The sequence below is a fragment of the Lissotriton vulgaris genome, chromosome 8 (genome assembly GCF_964263255.1).
Source record: "Lissotriton vulgaris chromosome 8, aLisVul1.2, whole genome shotgun sequence".
Lineage (NCBI taxonomy): Eukaryota > Metazoa > Chordata > Amphibia > Caudata > Salamandridae > Lissotriton > Lissotriton vulgaris.
The window spans coordinates 672,338,568-672,357,109 of NC_141696.1; the positions used below are offsets into that span (position 1 = coordinate 672,338,568).

Below are 18,542 nucleotides of genomic sequence, written 5' to 3' on the forward strand. Positions count from 1 at the left end.
CCGAATGACTGGCAGAGCAGAGAGAGGAAGACCCATCCTGCCATAAACGAGATATTGCCGCCAGGAAAACCTTCAAGGTGAAATGGGAAAAATCCTGATTGAGCCAGTTGTAGAAAGAACGGCAAAAGCCGAGTAGGAGTGAAACGGACGGGATGGATGTTGGCAACTGCACACCAGTGACGGAACCTTTTCCATTTTAGCTTGCAAGTCTTTACTGTAGACGGAGCTCTCGCGTTGGCGAAAACGTCTCTACATGCTGGTGAAATATTCAAATGGGCAAATTTAAGGTGCTCAGGTTCCAGGCTGATAATTTGAGAGAGGAGGGGTCCGGATGACAGATCTGACCCTCGTCCATCGTGAGGAGATCCGCTCGAGGATGGGTTTGCACTGTGAGAGAAGCAGCAGTTCCGAGAGCCACGCTTGTCGAGGCCATCTGGGAGCAATCAGAAGAATGTGGCACAGCTGTCTCCGCATTTTCCACAACACTCTAGGAATCAGCGGAATTGGCGGAAACGTGCAGGTGAATAGATTGCACCAGTCCATCAAAAGGGTATTCCCGGATGACCCTTGATGGGGAAGCCAACTTGCATAGGACGGGCATTTCCGGTTCACAGGGCTCGCAAAGAGATCCATGTTCGGACGACCCCACAGCCGAAAGATGAAGTCCAGAGTCGGCTGATGCAACTCCCACTCGTGCATCGAGGACGCGGACCTGCTGAGGGAATCCACCAAGATGTTGGGAGATGCCTGGGAGGTGAACCGCTGTCAGGGTGATCTGGTGACTAAGTGCCCAGCCCCAGATACTCTGTGCCAGTTGGGAGAGGAGAGGTGACTTGGTGCCGCCCTGCTTGTTTACATAGTGCATACTGGTGGTATTGTCGGTCTGAATGAGCACTGTGTAGGAGAGTAGGGTCTGCTATCCTATGGTCAACCCAAATTTTTGCTTCACTGGTTTATGACTTAATGTGGCTGTGGGCCTGCTAATCAGACCCACAGCCTGCTGTTCTCTCTCTAAATTAATGCCAATGCACTCTAGGTGCATTACGATTTGGAACTGGTTCACCTTATAGGCCCCTGTAACAGTGTACTCCAGGTACCCAGGGCATAGGTGTATCCAAGGCCTACCTGGGGCTGCAGCATGTATTGTGCCACCCCTGGCCTGGCCTCCATATTTGACACAACTGGCTGATCACTCAGCTTGGGTAAGGTGGTGTAATCCCCTCTTACTTAGATATAGTATCCCTATATCTAACCCTAACCCTAACTGGACACATGTTAACCTATAAGCCACTCCTATGGAAGGCTTCAGCAATCCTGGAGGCAGAGTGCTTGGTTTCATGTGAGATGGTGCTCTGGCACGAGCTGAGCCCGTCTGCTGCTGTCGGGAACAACTCACTTAGCTGTTCCGGGAAATTGCCATACCATATACTCTGAAGTGCATTATAATCCTCGCGGTTATATGCTAACTTTGGTTTGGCTTTATCAAAACATGTCGAGTAAGGTGTCATACGATTTGGAATACTATCCCCTCGACAGTCCTGTCGACGGGGTTAGCATTCCACCCTTCTAGAGGGACACAACATGTACATAACCTGAACCCCGGTTAAAGTTAAACTCGAGCCTCAGCATCACAAAATGGATGCTGCCACCAGACACACCAGTCTGACCTCCTGTTGCTGGGAGTCCTTCCAGCGAGGGAGGCTTGGACAAAGGGTTTCCTGCCTTGGGAGGTGCGAGCACCACCCCAGACAGGATTTTGTGTATTGGGTAGGACAGGGCTGAATAGATTGAGACATGCCTGGGGCACACAAGGTGTCCCTGTGCATAAGCCAGTGCAAACCGGTGCTGGGGCTTTCCAGCACCAGTCCTGGTGCGGAGCTGGACAAAGGGAAGGGGGTGTAACCGCCCCCCTTCCTGGTCCCACCCAGAGGAGGGACCTAGCAGGTGATCCACCCCTCAGATTAGGAATAAGAGTGGGAGCAGTGCCATAGCACCTCAGATCATCCTGAAATCAACTTGAAACGAAGAAGACGCCTGGGCTTCGACATTCTGCTGCACAGAAGACTGAAGAGCATCTCCCTTGTGGCCAAGGAGTGGCCACCCTGTGATCACAGGCACCATCCAGCAACTCGACGTCTGCTTTGCCGCCGCCTCCTGCCAGAGCCAGGAGCCCGACGAGACCCAGACTACCAGACATCTCAGAGCCCGATCCACAGTCCCTGCAAAGAAGAGACCCGTGGAGGCACCGAGAGACGTGGGACCGGACATCTTGAAAGACCCCCGAGAAGCTGACTGCGCAGCACCAGAGGCACCCTAGACGCTGTGCTTAGGGGTTTAAGAAGCCCCACCACCGAGCAGCGTTTGCACCAAAGTTCAGCCCCCCAGCATCTCCACGATCTGCGTGGGGCCCTTTTGCACTTTGCCACTCGACGCGCCATCCCGGCCACTTGCCACGTGGCTAGCGGCCATCTGGGCGACGAAATCTACAATCAACACTGCGGGTCTGGTTGCTCCAGACTTGCCCTCGCTCCTGTAAAAAGGAGCACCCGCTCTGACCTTGCTGGTCCGAGTGATAAGCTTTCTTCACTTCCTGCGTGGCTTGCATTAGCCAAGGCCGGTTTGCTCCGATCAAGTTGCTGACACCGCCATCAGCTAGAGCCTTCGTGGGACAGCTCATGATCGACTCCTGGACGTCCTCGACCTCTTCGTGTCCACGTGGCTGCAGAGACAAGCTACACCTCGTCGCCTGTTTGCACCCGACATCGCCTGGTTCCATCCTGGTTCCACGGTAGTCACTGGCTAGTGACTTTGAACATTGTCCCCTCTGCTTTCAGGTCTTCACCACTTCAGATCCACCGGAACTCTCGACGACAAGCCTGCAGCATCTTCATCTTCAGGCACCATCGACCTGCGTGACGAAACCCGACACTGCTTTGCACCTGTGCACCCGCTTCCTGTGGGTGAGGTAACTCAGCAACGCCGGTGTTCCTACACTGGTACACACCTCTAGTGTCTAGGTCTTAAGTTTTGTCCTTCTAGGTCACTCGGAAGGTTCCTTAAACAGTAACTTTATAACTTTTACGCACCATTGACATTGCATTGGTGCATGCGTGTGCTTTAAGCGCTGCACCAGAGTCCCGCGGGCCTTTCCCGACTTCTTCACTGTTAGTCCCGAACAGCTCCAGCGATTCCCCAGGCCCTAGGCATACTTCCTTTCAGCTTGGTGGTTCTTACACCAATATTTTAGTATATGGTTTAGGTGGTCCCTAGGGCTCATCCATATTGTGCAACTTTCGTATATTTAAACTGTGTTTTGTTTTAACGCATTTGCTTCTGTGCTCATAAGAGAATAGGGGATATTTGTAGTAAATATATATATATATATATATATATATATATATATATATATATATATATATATTTTTTTTTTTTTTCAATATATATCTATGTGGTGTCCTTTCATTTGGTATTCAAGGAGATTGTGTATGGTAAAACAGCTTGCTTCACATGCCTTTACAGAGTTTAGCCTAAGACTGCTTTGTCCACGCTACTAGGATAGCTGGTCTAGAAGGTTGACTTACAACCAATCATCATAAGGGTTGCTTGGCATGGTACAAGGTGATCACTAGAACTAGTGAGCATCATATACCAGGCCAACTTCTCACACACTGCTTCTCCCTGGAGCAGGAGATGGAAAGATTTGAGCGCCAGGAAGATGGCCATTAGCTCCAGCCGGTTGATGTGCCGGGAACGTTGAGACAGGGTCCAATTGCCCTTTATGGATAGCCCCTGAAGATGTGCTCCCCAGCCTTCCAGGGAGGCATCCGTGGTAAGGAGAAGTTCCAGAGCGGTGGTGAGGAAGGAAGTACCGGCAACGATGTTTGATGGCTGAGCCCACCATTGAAGAGAGGACCGCATCCGACTGGTCACCCGGACCAGATTGTTGACAGAGCTGGTGCCCCGACGCCACTGCTTGTCCAATTCCTCCTGAATGGGACGACTCCTTGAGCCTGCAATTTGGGATCAGGGAGATGCAGGACGACGCCATCCCAAGAAAGGATTTCAATACAAGAACTGAAACGGACACTTTTGAGTGGGGGAGAGCCACCATGCGTACTATCCATAGCGGACGTTCGTGAGACATGAATGCTTTTGCCAGAGAAGTATTCAGAGTGGCGCCCAGAAAGGTCCTGCAAGGAGCCGGATCGACCTGAGAATTCTCGGTGTTGATGGAGAGACCGACCGAGTGGAACAGAGTCTGACAGAATAGTGTCCCCAAAAGACGCTTGATGGCAGGATTGCGACTTGATGAGACAGTCGTCCAGGTAGGGAAAGATTTGAAATCCCTTCAAACGTAGGTATGCCACCACTGAAGCCAGGACCTTCGTGAAGACGCGAGGGGTGGAGCGAAGGCCGAAGGGCAGAACCTTGAACTGAAAGTCTCTGCGCCCTACTCGAAAGTGCAAGTACTTCCGGTGTCTTGGAAGAATTGGCACATGGAAATACGCGTCCTGAAGAACGATGGTGGTCATGAAGTCGTCCTTCAAGAGAAAGCTGAGAACTTCCGTGAGCATGCGGAAGGATTGACACTTTAGATACTTGTTCAGGGCTTGCAGATCGAGGATCGGACGCCAGTCGCCGGACTTTGAGGACGAGGAAAAAATGGGTATAGAATCCCATCCCCTTCTGAGACTTGGGAACCACTTCGATGGCACCCATCTGAATCATGAGTCAAATCTGCTGAAAGAGCTCCTTGAGGTGAGCCGGGGGTGGACCAGTTGGAGGAGTGTTTGGAGGGAACTTGACAAACTCCAAAGCATGGCCTTTTGATACAATGTCCAGCACCCACCGGTCCGAGGTGATTGAAGGCCATTTGGAGTAGAAAAGGGAGATTCGACCTCCAACTTTGAGCGGGGAAGGAAAGTCATTGCTTCTTAGAAGCGGAACCTCTGTAGGAAGATTTTCCTCTGTAAGATTTTGAAGACTGATGCTGATAAGGCTGCTGGGACTGGGAGGAATATCTTTGATTTCCTTGGCCGTAGGAACGGTACTGGGTGGATCCGCCGCGAAAAGAAGGAGGTGGTGCCGCGTCAGCGCGCACCACGAAAAGGCGGCTTGCCAAATAGTGAAGTGCTGAGGGCACGAGCCGTCTCGTTATCCTTCTAGTTTGCAGTGCATCGTCCACATGCTGGACAAAAAGCGATTGGCCGTCATAGGGCATGTCGAGAATTTTCGACTGAACTTCCAGGCGAAACGAGGTGGAACAAAGCCAGCCCTGATGACCTAAGACGGCTGCTCCCCCAAGCGGACGAAAAACAGTGCACGCAAAGTCCACAGAGCAGTCAATTTCTGAAGACGATCTCTCTCCCTTCTGAAGAATTTTGAGAGCCTCTGCTCTGGAGGGCTCAGGAATGAGGTTGATAAAAGACATCAGACCACATCTGGCAGTCGTAGCGCCGCAGAATGGCCAGAGAATTTGAAGCCTTCACGGTGGTAGAAGCCATAGTGGAAAACTTACGACCATTGGCGTCAAGCCGACGTTCTTCACGGTACGGAGGAGCGGAAATAGGGGAAGACTGATTCCTGGACAGACGCTGCGCAGCCTGGGTGATAACGGAATCAGGTCTTGCAGATTTTACATTTGCCTACCTCGTGCTCTGGATAGAGCCAGTAAATACACTTCTTATGAGGGTCCTCTGAGAAGAACCGCAACTTCCCACAAGAAGAACAAGGACGAAACAAAGACTTCTTACTTGAAGACATCTCAGAAAAACTGAAAAAATCCTGAAAGAAGTTAAAAGAAAAAAAAAACTGAGCAGAGCTCAGGGAGACTGCCTTCACACGACGTGCGGTAGAAAATCTGAGGGCCTGAGCCTCTGAGAAGGTTCTAGAGGGGTGCTTGCGCCTGTTTGGCTGTAGTTTGGACTAACATAATGACATGGATATGTTATAAAGGTGTTTCTTTTTCTCCTATGTATTCCTATGTGTTAATGCTAACTTGGTACTTATAAGTATTCCTGGTTTTGTAATTTGTGATATTTTATATACATATTTTATTGGGATTTTATTGCCATTTTATTTACCGTGGGGCTCCCACTTCGACGACGGGAAATATTTAAGCATGTGAATCTATGAAAGACACCCTAATACTGGAGAACTGAGATTTAGGGGAACTGAGGGGGAGGAGCTAATCAAGATGGACACCAGAGTGCAGAGTGCACTGCTCTGATGGGTGGATTGAATAATTCGCCAACATCATGCTTTTAAACAGCCCATCAGCTGAATTGCAGACCTGAAACTGATGCAAGAAAACTCAGGGCACAACAGCTCTCACTGAGGGGGGCCTGCTGGTGTGGGGTGCTGCTCGTGAGCAAGACCGGATGAAGAGAGGCAAGGGCTGGCATGGTTGTGATGGAGAATACGTGAACGACAGCCAGGTGTCATATCAGCCTTCAACCCCTCCTCCCATCCATCCAATGGAGGAATCCCAGTTGCTGCCGTAATTGCCCAGCAACTGCCAGCCACATCGCTCAGATCGGTGTCCAAGGATGGGAGCCCCGAGTGCAAAGTTGAGGGCCCTGAGAGGAGGAGACAAGACCAGGGCCTAACCACACTGGTGGTGAGCGTTGTGCACACAGGCCACTGGCAGTTGTGGTAGGCAGGCACTGGCCTAGGTGCTGATCTGCTACCCAGCCTCAACGCCCCCCCTCCTCCTCTGCACATACTTGCTGCCGCTAGCTTTATGGGCTTTACACTTAAAACAGCACAGGCTATTCCACCATGCAAGGGCACTCCAAGCACTACTCCAGGACAGGTGGAGTTCCCTACGTACCCTTCCGCGCATGAGTGCAAATTACCCTGAATAGTCTCTCCAGAGATTAGCTAGAGTAAGGGACCACAGAGGGGGTCATGGCATATACCTTGCACATCAGATCACCCGGCCTTAGGCAGCAAGCTAAGAGGAGGTGGGCATGCTATGCTGAACATCCAGCTGATGCATTCAACTTTTTTCAACTCCTAACACTACCAGATCCCACACTGCTCCCTACCAACTTTGCTCCACATATCAGCCACCCTTTGATCAACATATGTAAATCAGATGGTAAACAACCTAAGTTCACTTTAGAGAACCCCTGGAAAGGTGCTTCTCTAGTTGACCACAATTAGGCTGAAGCTCAGTTCTTGGGGAGGCAGCGATGGTGCATAGACTACATCTTTGGCTCAGCACGACTCAGACAGGAGATAAGGTAGCCTGGCTAGTATGGACATAAAAAAAAGGCACTTCTACAAGCAGGTTGCATGTGATGAAGGAAAGGCTGGACAAACACACAAGGATAGATAGAGTGAAGAATGAAGGAGAGAATGGACAAACAAGGATAGATCTAGGAAAGAAGCATATCTTAGAATGCTGTTTAGAGTCATCCTCAATATCTAAGACCTGAAAGGAGTTACTAATTGAAATGCAAAATAATCTGGGCTAAGCTGCTCCGGCAGATACAAATCAATAAAAACTGGAATACCAGAGACAGTGGGTACAAGAAAAATTCAGGACGCAGAACATTTTTTGGAAGAGATGACTTAACCCCAGTCTTTGTGATAAAATGAGCTCCTAGATAGCTGGCTCCAAAACATACCCCATTAAGGTGAATTATAGCCAACTTTCTTAACTACAGGGGTAAGGACACTATACTTCAGCTTACTTCAGCTTGCCAAAGACAAAGACAAAGCACCAATACAGCATGACAAGGTCAGTATGCAAATTTCGATTGGACTATTCTTCGAGGTATTGTTGCTTGATGTGGGTGGAAAAAGAGTGACTATGATGGAGCGCTCAGTCACACTGGTTACACCACACACAAAACACATGGCCTGCCAGGGTAGCTATAATAAAACACACACACACCCCTCCCTCTCATCACAAAGTGATGCCTATGCTTAAATTATCTTCTCATCTGGAATGTAAGGGGAATAAACAATTATTGTAAGGCTCAACAGGTACTTCCCTACTTTAAGCAGCATTTCGTAGAACTGGTGCGGTGTCAAGAAACGTATTTTGCTGCAGCTGTACATTCACAGGTGTCTTGTCGAATTACTACTACTTCTCTTCACTTTCGATGTATTCCAGTGGAATAGTGATCAGAAGACAGGTGACATTTAGGCCAGTGCATGTGGCTCATGACGATAATGGACACCATTTCCTGGTCCATGGAAAGCTTGGCTCTGGAGCTCATCACTACAGTATAGTTGCATTGCCTTTACTTCAATGGCCCTTCCTTCTTTACCAATGTTTCTGTGGGATTTGATGCATCCGACCCATGTACCATACTATGGACAGGCGACTTTAACACCATACCCATTCTAGGTAGCCCAACTGTTGGCCCCCAGGGACATACCCAGGGACAATTTGAACTCAAAAGAATGATACAAAACACTGGTATGGTCTATGTATTTTTGAGAAATTCATTCTATAACCAAAGACTACTAATATTACTCCGGTAGCAACACGTCCTAGTCTGGGCTGGATTTCCGACTAGAAACACATGACAAAATGGAATGGCTGGACCACGTTAAATTTTTACCACGTACACCATCTGACCATTCAACAGTATTGCTTGCACTCAACATTCCGGCTAATATACAAGCAAAGAGACTGAGCCCTGAAACACTATTGGATCAGGTGTTTCACTCAGAAATATGTACAGCTCTTATCTTACTTCATTGAAAATAGAGACTTGTTGCAACAAACGCCTCCCTCTGGGATGCCTTCAAGGTCATGATCAGAGGCTAGTGTAGCTCAAGTGCCACAGGCTTCTTAAGGGCCTACAGGGTGGGTCAAGTGGCCTGGAGCCAGACATTAGGAAACTTGAAAGAGAAAGTGCAATCAGCCATGACCAGACTGTTAAATACTCTGAATTTAACAAGGCTAGAGTTCTTTAAGGCAATGGACAGGAGGCAAAAGCTAGACGATACGAAGAGGGAGAATGATCTGGCCACACTGTAGCCGGCCTAATTAGACCACCCTAGGCCTTGGTCAATGTGAATCAGTTCGAAACTCCCACAACTGGAGCGTTACATAAATTCAAAGCTATCCTTCAAGCAATTGAGGAGTACTATGCCAATTTCTATCAATCTAAAATGAAAGCCTCTAAAGGCGGACATGCACATTTACCTCAAAGTGCCCCTTGCTTGGTTAGAGACGCATCAACGGGAGCCACTCTCTGGCCCAATTAGGTTACAGGAGATATGGGGTGTGATCAAATCTCTAAAAACACCTCTGCCACGAGTAGCGATTGACTCCCTTCGGAGTTCTACAAAGAAAAGCCTGAAATTGGCCCCCTTCTAGTAAGTATATAATGAGGCATTTGAGACCAGCAGCCTCCCTCCAAGATGTATTGGTGATTACCTTGTGAAACAGGGTAAGCCGGCCACCACTTATGAATCATATCGTCCTCTTTCACTAATCAACATAGATCACAAGAATTGGTCTAAAATGACTACCAACAGACTATGGTCGCTTCTCCCTGCTCTGGCCCATTCAAATAATTTAGGATTCATTCCTGATAGATTGAGATCAGACAATCTACACACTTTCTTTACTGTAACAAATGAAATAGATCCCTCCATGAAAGCAACAGTTTCTAAACGCAACCAAGGCCTTCATCTCCATTGAACAGACATACCTACCGACAGTCATTGAACAAACAGGCATGGGATTACTAAAATGGGTGACTAAGCTATACACAGACAACTGCTAAAATTCAGGTAAATAACATGCTTTTCCCTCAGGTGCTGATACAAAGAGTCACAAAATAGAGTTGCCCACTGTCCCCCAACTGATTCACATTGACAGTGGAGCCACAGACTTGCTTATTAAAGGAGTGTTATCACCACATGGGAATAGAATTTAGCACATGCTAACTTAACCCCTCAATGTACGCTGATCATGATCGCTGGGTCAAGCCTTGAGGGTAGGGTTCCTGACCAACAGAAGGATGAAGAAATAGCTGCTTTTGTTGCATGGTTTTACCGCACTATTGACTTGACAGAAAAAGTTCTAATTCTGCTAACTACAGTTACTAGGGCCCAAATCACCAGACACCCTGTAAAAATACAGACAGACCCGATTAGATGCTTATGTATATACTACCACCATCACTGACCACACAAAGAAAACTATGGAAGATAGATGGTCTCCCTCTCCAAATCAGTAAAGATATCGATTACGCACTTATTATTGACTAGCAGTCTGTCCCGACCTTGTCCGGGAGCAATCAGGCTTCCCCGATCCCCGCCCCGACATTGTCAAGCAGCCCGGGCCCCCCGTCCGCCCCGACATTGTCCGTGGGTCCTCCGGAGCCTTACCTCAGCCGCCAATCCTCAGTTCACCGCTCCGCTGCTCCTTGCTGCTAGTCACCGCTCCTCCCGCCTGTTCGCCGGTCCTCAACACCTGTCCGCCGCTGGTCACCGCTCCTCCCCCACGCCATGTCCGCCGCTGCTCCTCGCGCTTGTGGACGCCGCTCCTCCCCGCGCTCCAGACGTCAGCACGCAAGTCGCGTCCGGAACTACTTCGAAGGGACTACTTTTTTTTAAGGTACATTTTTTAAATAACGCATATTTTTATAGTTTATATAGCCTATGTCCATCTGCACACCCTGACGATTACAATGATGTATTGGGTGTGTGGATTGGCGCTGTGGTTCCCGAGTTTACCCGCCTCAAAGGTTCAAAGCTCTTCCTTTATAATAGTAATATAGATATAGATTATACTTCCGAACTCATACCTGTTCCAAAATGTCCACTTGTACTAAAAAAAGACCTTCTTCAGCCACTTAAACTCACTGAGGGAGAGGTTGATCTGGGCTGGCAGGCAACCCCAGAGTGCATGGCACAAATTACACATGCTTTATGAGAAGGATGGAGTTTCAATTCCCAATCTCGAAATTTACTACCTGAAAGCTCATGTTAAAAATGCACACCACTGGTTCCAGTCAGAGTGCTCACTTCCCCAAATCAATCTCGAAGCAGGCCTTGTCACCCCAAATCCTGTCTGCATCACTTGAGGACCTACCAGGAAGATACACACTGGAGTGCACAAGATAGGCCTGGACTTGGCTAGCAACACTGCCAAACACCCGGCAATCTACTCACTACAAAAACCTCCGATTTGCATTTTCGAAACTCAAGTCACATCGCAGCATGAGCTACGCAAATGTCCCATTAGGATTTTTTTTAACACACACACACACACACACACACACACACACACACACTCTCAGCTCTTAACATCTGAGGAATTCCTTAACAGAAACCAGAGTTCCCTACCATGATGGACTCCCATGTCTATTATTGCCTACAGGGGTTCAATGACAGCTGTTTCCCAAAGTGCCAGGGGGCCCGAGTAGGCCCTGCAATACTCATCACCAACCATGATAAAACCCACCTAATGTCAAGAATTATTATTATTATTATTTTTTTTTAACTGTGCCACACTTTGAACCATGGTGACCTCACCATGAAGTCCAAATGGTAAAAGGATATGGGTTAACCTATGCCATTCCTAATCCACAAAGGGATTTTTGCTACAAACAGATCACCCCCCCTGGCAAATTTAGACTGATCTATTTTTTTAATTTTTTTTTTATTGTAAAGGTTTTATATAGCGCTGGCTAGACCCGGAGGTATCCGAGCGCTTTACATGAGCATCTGATCATAGTTACAGGTTACATCGTTACAAAAGTTACACAGTTACTAGAGCATGGCACCATAGTTACTTGTAAGGTCTAGATAAACAATAAGCACAAATACGAAAGGGGAAAAGCAAGCAAGGGGAAAGATTCAGGGGAGGGGGAGAGCTGGGGAAGTAGACGGGTAATGAAGGCAGGAAAGAGGAGGGGAGGGTGAAGGACATCGCATGGGTAGATGAGGGGGAAGGGCGTTTGATGTGGTCTTGCCCGACAATTCAGGACTATTGAACTGCAGATTGTGGCACAATAAGGGAGATCACTGGGATTCTCCCTCTCCTTTCTCCCCGGTGGGAATCTTGGGATAGGTCAAAAACATCCCCAAGGCATCCTGGAAACTGGTTGCATTTCTTTTGAGAAACACCAGATACCATGAGATGGCATACAAAGGTAATTTCCACTCACAGTAACTGGTTGAAGGATAGGCCCACTTGCAACGAACATTGTAACATACTTTGACTACATGCTTATTATGTTACTAGCATTTTTAGAACACATACACTGGAACCGCTTCTTGGTGCTTAGGTAACATAAGTATTGTGCGCTGATAAACAAAGCTTATTCATATGCTTTTTTTTTTTTTTTTAAAAACATGTTTTTAACGATTGCCTAAAGCTCATGTACCTGGGGGTAGTTTTTATTGCAAGTACCAGATGTGGGGGCTAACACTGAAAATCTGGAGCCATCCATTTTCTTCTTAAATTTGGGGATGGTGAGGAAGTTGGATGGATCGGAGGTTTCAGTTGGGGACGTATTTTTTTTTACAGGATACTAGGAAGGCCGGGTTTCTTCCATGAAGGGATATGAAAATGATGCAGTCTGTCCTGAAGATGGTCCTTTGTTCTACAGGAAGTCAGTGCAGGGGGGCGATGGGGCAGTGTCTAAGTTGATTAAAGAGTAATCTGCCTGCCTCAGTCTGGGCAAGTTGGAGTCTGCGATTGAGGCCCTTGGGTAGACCTACACAGATTTAGCGCAGTCAATCCTAGAAATGACCAGGGCAGTTCAACTAAACCTTGGATGAACTCAATGGGGGTAATCAGATCGACTGAGTGATCCCAGGCAGGAGAAGATCCAATTGACAGCTGTGCCCTGCATACCTGCTTCATGTCCAAGAGATATCTGGGTGCTCTTGCAATGTAACTCGCTGGCACTACTAAATAATCCGGCTAATATGCTTAAGGGAAAAGAAAACAAACCAAGATAGAATATTAGGAGGTGGGAGGTACTTTCACCTACCAGTAGTATAAACTGCCTCGCTTTGTTTCCAGTTTCTGCAAATATTTATTCCTTTTTTTTTTACTGTATTGGGAGCAAGTCAGGTCTTAAGGTAAAGAGAACAATTATGGCACCAAAAAAAACAGGAAGTGGTCCAAAGACCGCAAGTACTGGCAAAAGCAAACCTAAAATTAACAAACTAACATCTATAGCAAAACAAAAACTTTAATTATCAATCTTATACATAGTTTGCATTCAAAATCCATAAATATATTAATCACCGATGTACTCACAAGTCGAGGGGATAAAAGAAGAACACCAAATATTTTCCTCGATAATCCGAAAGTTTCAGTTCCTTAAATTCTCCACTGATCACAGCCGTTCCTTCAAAATAAGGAGCTGGTTTGGAAACTGAAAACAAAGGTTATTGTTTAAGGTGGTCAGAGAGTAACATTTCATGAGCAACAAATTACATCAGCGATACTTGCTTAGAAAATGTCCAAAGTGACATGCATAACAGCCACCACAAAAGATCTTGAAGTGAGCCCATCTTACTATTTTTAGAAGCAAGATTAAAACTGATTTTGAGGGGAGGGGGGGCGGGGCTTTTAAATATATACATGCGCATTAAGACATGCACACAAATTTCAGATTTTTAGACACAATGGTGGGATTTTGCCTTCGTAATTGGTTACATGAAAAATTCTGCTACCAAGGTTGGGTTTCTGTGACAATCTAATATGGTCAGGTTTGTTGATATTCCATGCTGAAATTGCAAATTAGTTTCCCCCAGGAGAAACAAATACATTTTTAAGTCACATTTCTGCATGCAAACGTGTAGTCACATTTTCAATTGGTGCACCTGCTAGTGCGCTTGGGAGTCTGTGACATCTACAGATTTCCTGGAGTATAGGAGGAATTGTAGGTCATGACCAGAGGAGACGATTGTGCATTTCTCTTATTAGTACTCAGCAGCCTTTTAAAAGCTAGGGCAAATTACAAGGCAGTTCCATCTCCGAAACCAAATGTCTCATAAACAGCCGATTACATCACAACATTGGATCTACCAAACCCAAAGCACTGTTTAACTTCCTTTCGAGTCCAAGATTCTCTTTTCTTCCCGCTCGCAGTTATTTTTACACCTTCCATGCTCATGAGAAGCTGAGCTCGTCTTGAGGCACGGTGCTCATGACTGCTCAGCTCGTCATGAGCCATGGAACGCTCACACGCGGGGATAATTCCCCTGCTGTGCTGAGCGTTCCACGGGAATGGGTGCAGCTGTGATGAGCTCAGCTCGTCATTAGCACCGGAGCGCCGTGCCTCATGACGAGCTGAGCTCGTCATTAGCATGGGGGCTCTGTGCGCGCCACCCCGCCCCCCAGCACAGCGGGGGAATTACCCCCGCAGCGAAGGGGCTAAGTACAGAAGCGCTTTTCGTTTACATTCCATGGCGTAATGTTTAGGAGTGATTCTGCCCCCCTGCTTTTCCCTGCTGCATTGGAATAGTACTTGACGAGAGGGCTTTTTCATTAGAGGCCTTCTACTACTTTGGGCCCAAGCAAGCAGGCGCAGGTGTCTTTCAAACTACCCCATGTAGCTGAATCCCCAGTAGGCTAGATGTATAAACGTCTGGGAAAAAACCCAAAAGCAAGCAAGCACTGGCAAAGCTAATAGGTCTCACAGATGCATGAGCTATTGGCTTTGTCAAAATATTTTAGCCATGTTGTACATCAGCGTGGCTGCTGTTCAGCACAGCTAAAAGTTAGAGGCGTAAAGGAGAGCAGAGCGACAGAGAGCGGAGCAGATTGTGATGGAATTGGGTAGAGCGTTATAGACTTGGACAAGTGTTGTGGAGTGCTTTAGAATGTCAGAGCAAAGTAGAATGGACTAGACTGAAGTGGCATACAGTACAGAGAAAAAACAACAGTTGATGGACAGAACGCAGAACAATGGCATACATTCACCCCAGTACAGAGACCTGGGCCTAAATCCATAGTTTTGCTCACCATGCCATTCCAGTTTGAACCAAGCCATATGCAAATCAGTCTTGACCCTGTGCCCCATGTGAACAGTCCTCCCCGAACTGCCAAGCCAGGTCCTCCCTGGACTGGAAACAAGCATCCTAGGACCGGTTTCGGGCTTTCAGCCCTCATCAGCCAGTATAGCTTGATTCCAGTGGCATTGAGAGAACGGGACTCACGCCTAAGAATACCCGTCCCACTAGGGGTAACAAATGCAAAAACAACAGCTGATGGACAGAATGCAGAACAATGTCATACATTCAACCCAGTACAGAGATCTGGGCCTAAATCCATCGTTTTTTTGCTCACCACCCTGCCATTCCAGTTTGAACCCAGCCATATGCAAATCAGTCTGGACCCTGTGCCAGTCCATCACTTTGTGTGTTTTCCTGTTCGCCCTATGTGGGAAGGGTATGCCCAGACGTGGGTCCCGTGCTCACTACGCCACTGGAGTTAAGCTATCCTGGCTGATGACGTTCGATAGCCAGAAACCAGTCATAGGATGCTTGATTCCAGTCCAGGGAAGACATGGCTTAGCAGTTCGGGCTGGACTGTTCGTATAAGGCACAGGGTCAAGACGGATTTGCATATGACCATGTCTGACCTGGGGTGGCGTGGTGAGCCAAATAATAATATTAAACCCAGATCTGTGACTGGGTGTGAATGTTTTGCCAACGTGCAACATTCGGTCCATCACTTTGTGTGTTTTGATATAGTACAGTGATGCTGAGTGGTACAGCCAGTGGTGAAGAGTGCTACTGCACAGTGAAGGAAAAAGTGAAGAGGAAAGGAAAAGATTCCATTCACTTGAATGCCTTTGGGACATGTTTCTGAGACACTGTCTCCTATGCAAACCACTCCCTCCAAGGAGGCTGACCAACCAGGCCCTTGATGAGGAGGTCAGAACGGATGACTGACGGTTAAGAGGAGGAACCCAGGCCGAGCCATCCAGAGTGTTCCACTTGGGTTAAATGCCCCCAGTCTCCACCTCAGACCTGCACTGCGGAGTCGGAGCGCCTTTACCACCCTTGGTCCTCTATCTGGGTTTTGGTAGAAAAAGTGAGCCAGTCAAATCAGAATGTGGGGGGTAAAATCTGGAAAACCGTTCAACAAGATGCAGGAAAGTAGGTTCTGCTTTCATGGTTACCCCCACTTGAGTCAATAGGTCTTTTTAGGTCTCGCATGCACTGCTCGCGCTGCGAGATCTATTGTCGTTGGGTTGCTTTCGGAAGTGGAGTCAAAGCTCCGCCCATGCTTTTCATTGGTGCGCGTCACACTTTATGCTAAACTCTCGCTTTTGATTTGGAGTGGGGCTTTTTGGTGACTGCCCAGTCTCCTGTAGGCCCTGCCCACCCGGACTGGATCATTGCTTGAGGGCTGCCATAATGAGTTTTTCCCACTGCAGGCAGGCATGGTACGCTTTCACTTTCCTATTCGTTTTCTTCATTCGCGCAATGGCGTGGCAACAGCTTGTTTTATTTGGCACACATTTGCCTGGAAATAGTTTACCTTCCTTGCAGGATCCCATGAGGTTGTATGCTGCCTGATTGTCTGCCAGACTCCTAATCTATTTCAGATGCACAAGCGTGCACGTCCTGTTGCATGCAGTCATGAGTGTGTATACACGTTAAGCGCCACAATACCCAGTTTAATGGGATTCTAGTGCTGTGTGGTATTTAAAAAATTGCATATAATCTATTAGTTCACTAAGTTGTACTTCGTACTTTATACAGGTCTTTAAGCTTAGCACCGAACAATTGTGATGCACTCCAAATTGTGTTACACACGATAAGTGGGGACAGGCCTACACGATAAGTGGTCCCACTGCCTACTCTTAAAAAATGAAACAGTAACATTTAATTAATTTTTTTAAATGCATTCCATTTTCCTTTGAGAAAAACAGGCTGCATTTTTTTTTTTTTAAAAGCTTCATTTAAAAAGCAGTCACAGACCCGAAACCCAGCAGGCCACCATCCCTGTGAGTACTAGCCATTCCCAACAGGGTCGCAAAATGCACCTGCCTCATGAATATTAATGAGGCAGGCAATTTGCAACCCCGTTAGGAATCGCAAACAGTGTCTGAGACACTGTTGTACGACCCTTCCAATTTGCGAGTCGCAAATTGGAATGTACATCTGGCCCTTAGTTTACTGGGTTGGGGTGGGGGCGCTTGCCACCAGACTGATTTGAAGGGCATGTTTGGTGCACTCCTTGCTACTCTAGTATGAAAAAGTTCTGGGAGCCCTTGGCTCCCACTCTGGAAAGACAATGGTAAAAGGACATGATAGTATCCTCCCCTCGGTATAACTCTTCCTCTGGGAGGGACCCCCGAGTCGCCCTAACCCTTTCTTTTGTTAGAAAAAGAGTTTACCGGGGGGCGTGGCCAAGATGGCGGCGTGAGCAGACGTGCTTTGTCGGAGCTCCCGCCGCCGGCCGTTTTCTACAGCATCTTTTTCAGCGAAACGCCCTGAACCGAGCACTTCCCCGGCGGGCCTGAGGCCGGCATTGCTGCGGGGGAGTGCAGGACGGCTGTGCGGTCGGTTCCCGGCGCGGAACCCCGGTTGGGCCCGGCCCGGCGGCCTGGTGGCGCTGACGGCCTGAAGGGAGCGCGGCACGACAGCGAGGCCGCGGGGGGCGGAGTCTACAGGCCGAGTCGCGGGCGTCTGTGCCCGGCAGCTGCTGAACCGGCGAGCCCGGCCCGCGCGGCTGAGCGCGAGGCCCCCGTGACCACCTGTCGGGGGCTTCTGCGGGCTCGCCACACGGACCTGCTGCTGGTCGGAGTGCCTGGCTGGTGGTGATCGACGGCGGACTCGGCTTGGGTCGAGTGAGAGACCCCAGTTCAAGGAGGTGAGGAGCGGTGGTGGAGGGGGCCCCCACCCCCCCGGCCCAGCAGACCCCCTTCCACGTGGGGCCGCCGGGGGACAGCGGAGACCGGCTGGCACCCCCGCAGGCCCGTCCACTGGCAGCGAGACACGGCGGCAGGCCGGGACGGTCGAGAGCACGTTCGGCCAGCGCAGGGCCGGTTGGCGAGGCCCCCCGCGGTCGCCGATCCCCGCCTGCAGCATTGCCCCAGTCCCTGGCTGCATCCACGCACCTGGGCATTCGGCAGGGGAGGTGGTGGCCGGTCGGCGCGGGGGGCGCGGAGAGGATCCACAGGGGCCACGCACGTGGTGGGACAGCACGAGGGCCCTCAACCCGAGCAGACGCTGGAGGCACCCACACGAGTAGCCGAGCCCCCCCGACCACGACCCACACGGAGGCGAGCGGGCCCCCCTTGCCGCGAGGAGGCCCCTACGACCGTACTGGGCTCTCACCCCCCGGACAGTGCACCGCGGTGTGCCGCGAGCGCCATCTTGGGCGGCCTCCCGCCCGGTCCGGCCGGCGCTCCCCGCCTCGTCCTCTAAAGCCGGCACCTCTGCGCCCATCACGCGGCCCCCCCTGAGCCCGGCTGCAGATTTGTGGAGCGGCCACACCACACTGCTCCCCCGGAGTGGTGGAAGACTAGGAGGATCGCGGAGGTGCCACTCACACTGCACTGATTGTCCCGGGGCCGGAGCGGTGCCCA

The 18,542-nt window shown here is 49.1% G+C and overlaps 1 protein-coding gene across 2 annotated transcripts in view; it reads right to left on the bottom strand.

Annotated features, from left to right (window-relative positions):
* PRDX4 (peroxiredoxin 4) overlaps nt 1-18,542 on the bottom strand; it is a 188,378-nt gene that overhangs the window by 139,341 nt on the left and 30,495 nt on the right. For both annotated transcript variants that reach the window (XM_086934547.1, XM_086934548.1), the window contains exon 2: nt 13,250-13,367. In XM_086934547.1, the coding sequence (XP_086790673.1) occupies nt 13,250-13,367 (118 nt within the window). The remainder of the gene's footprint in view (nt 1-13,249; nt 13,368-18,542) is intronic.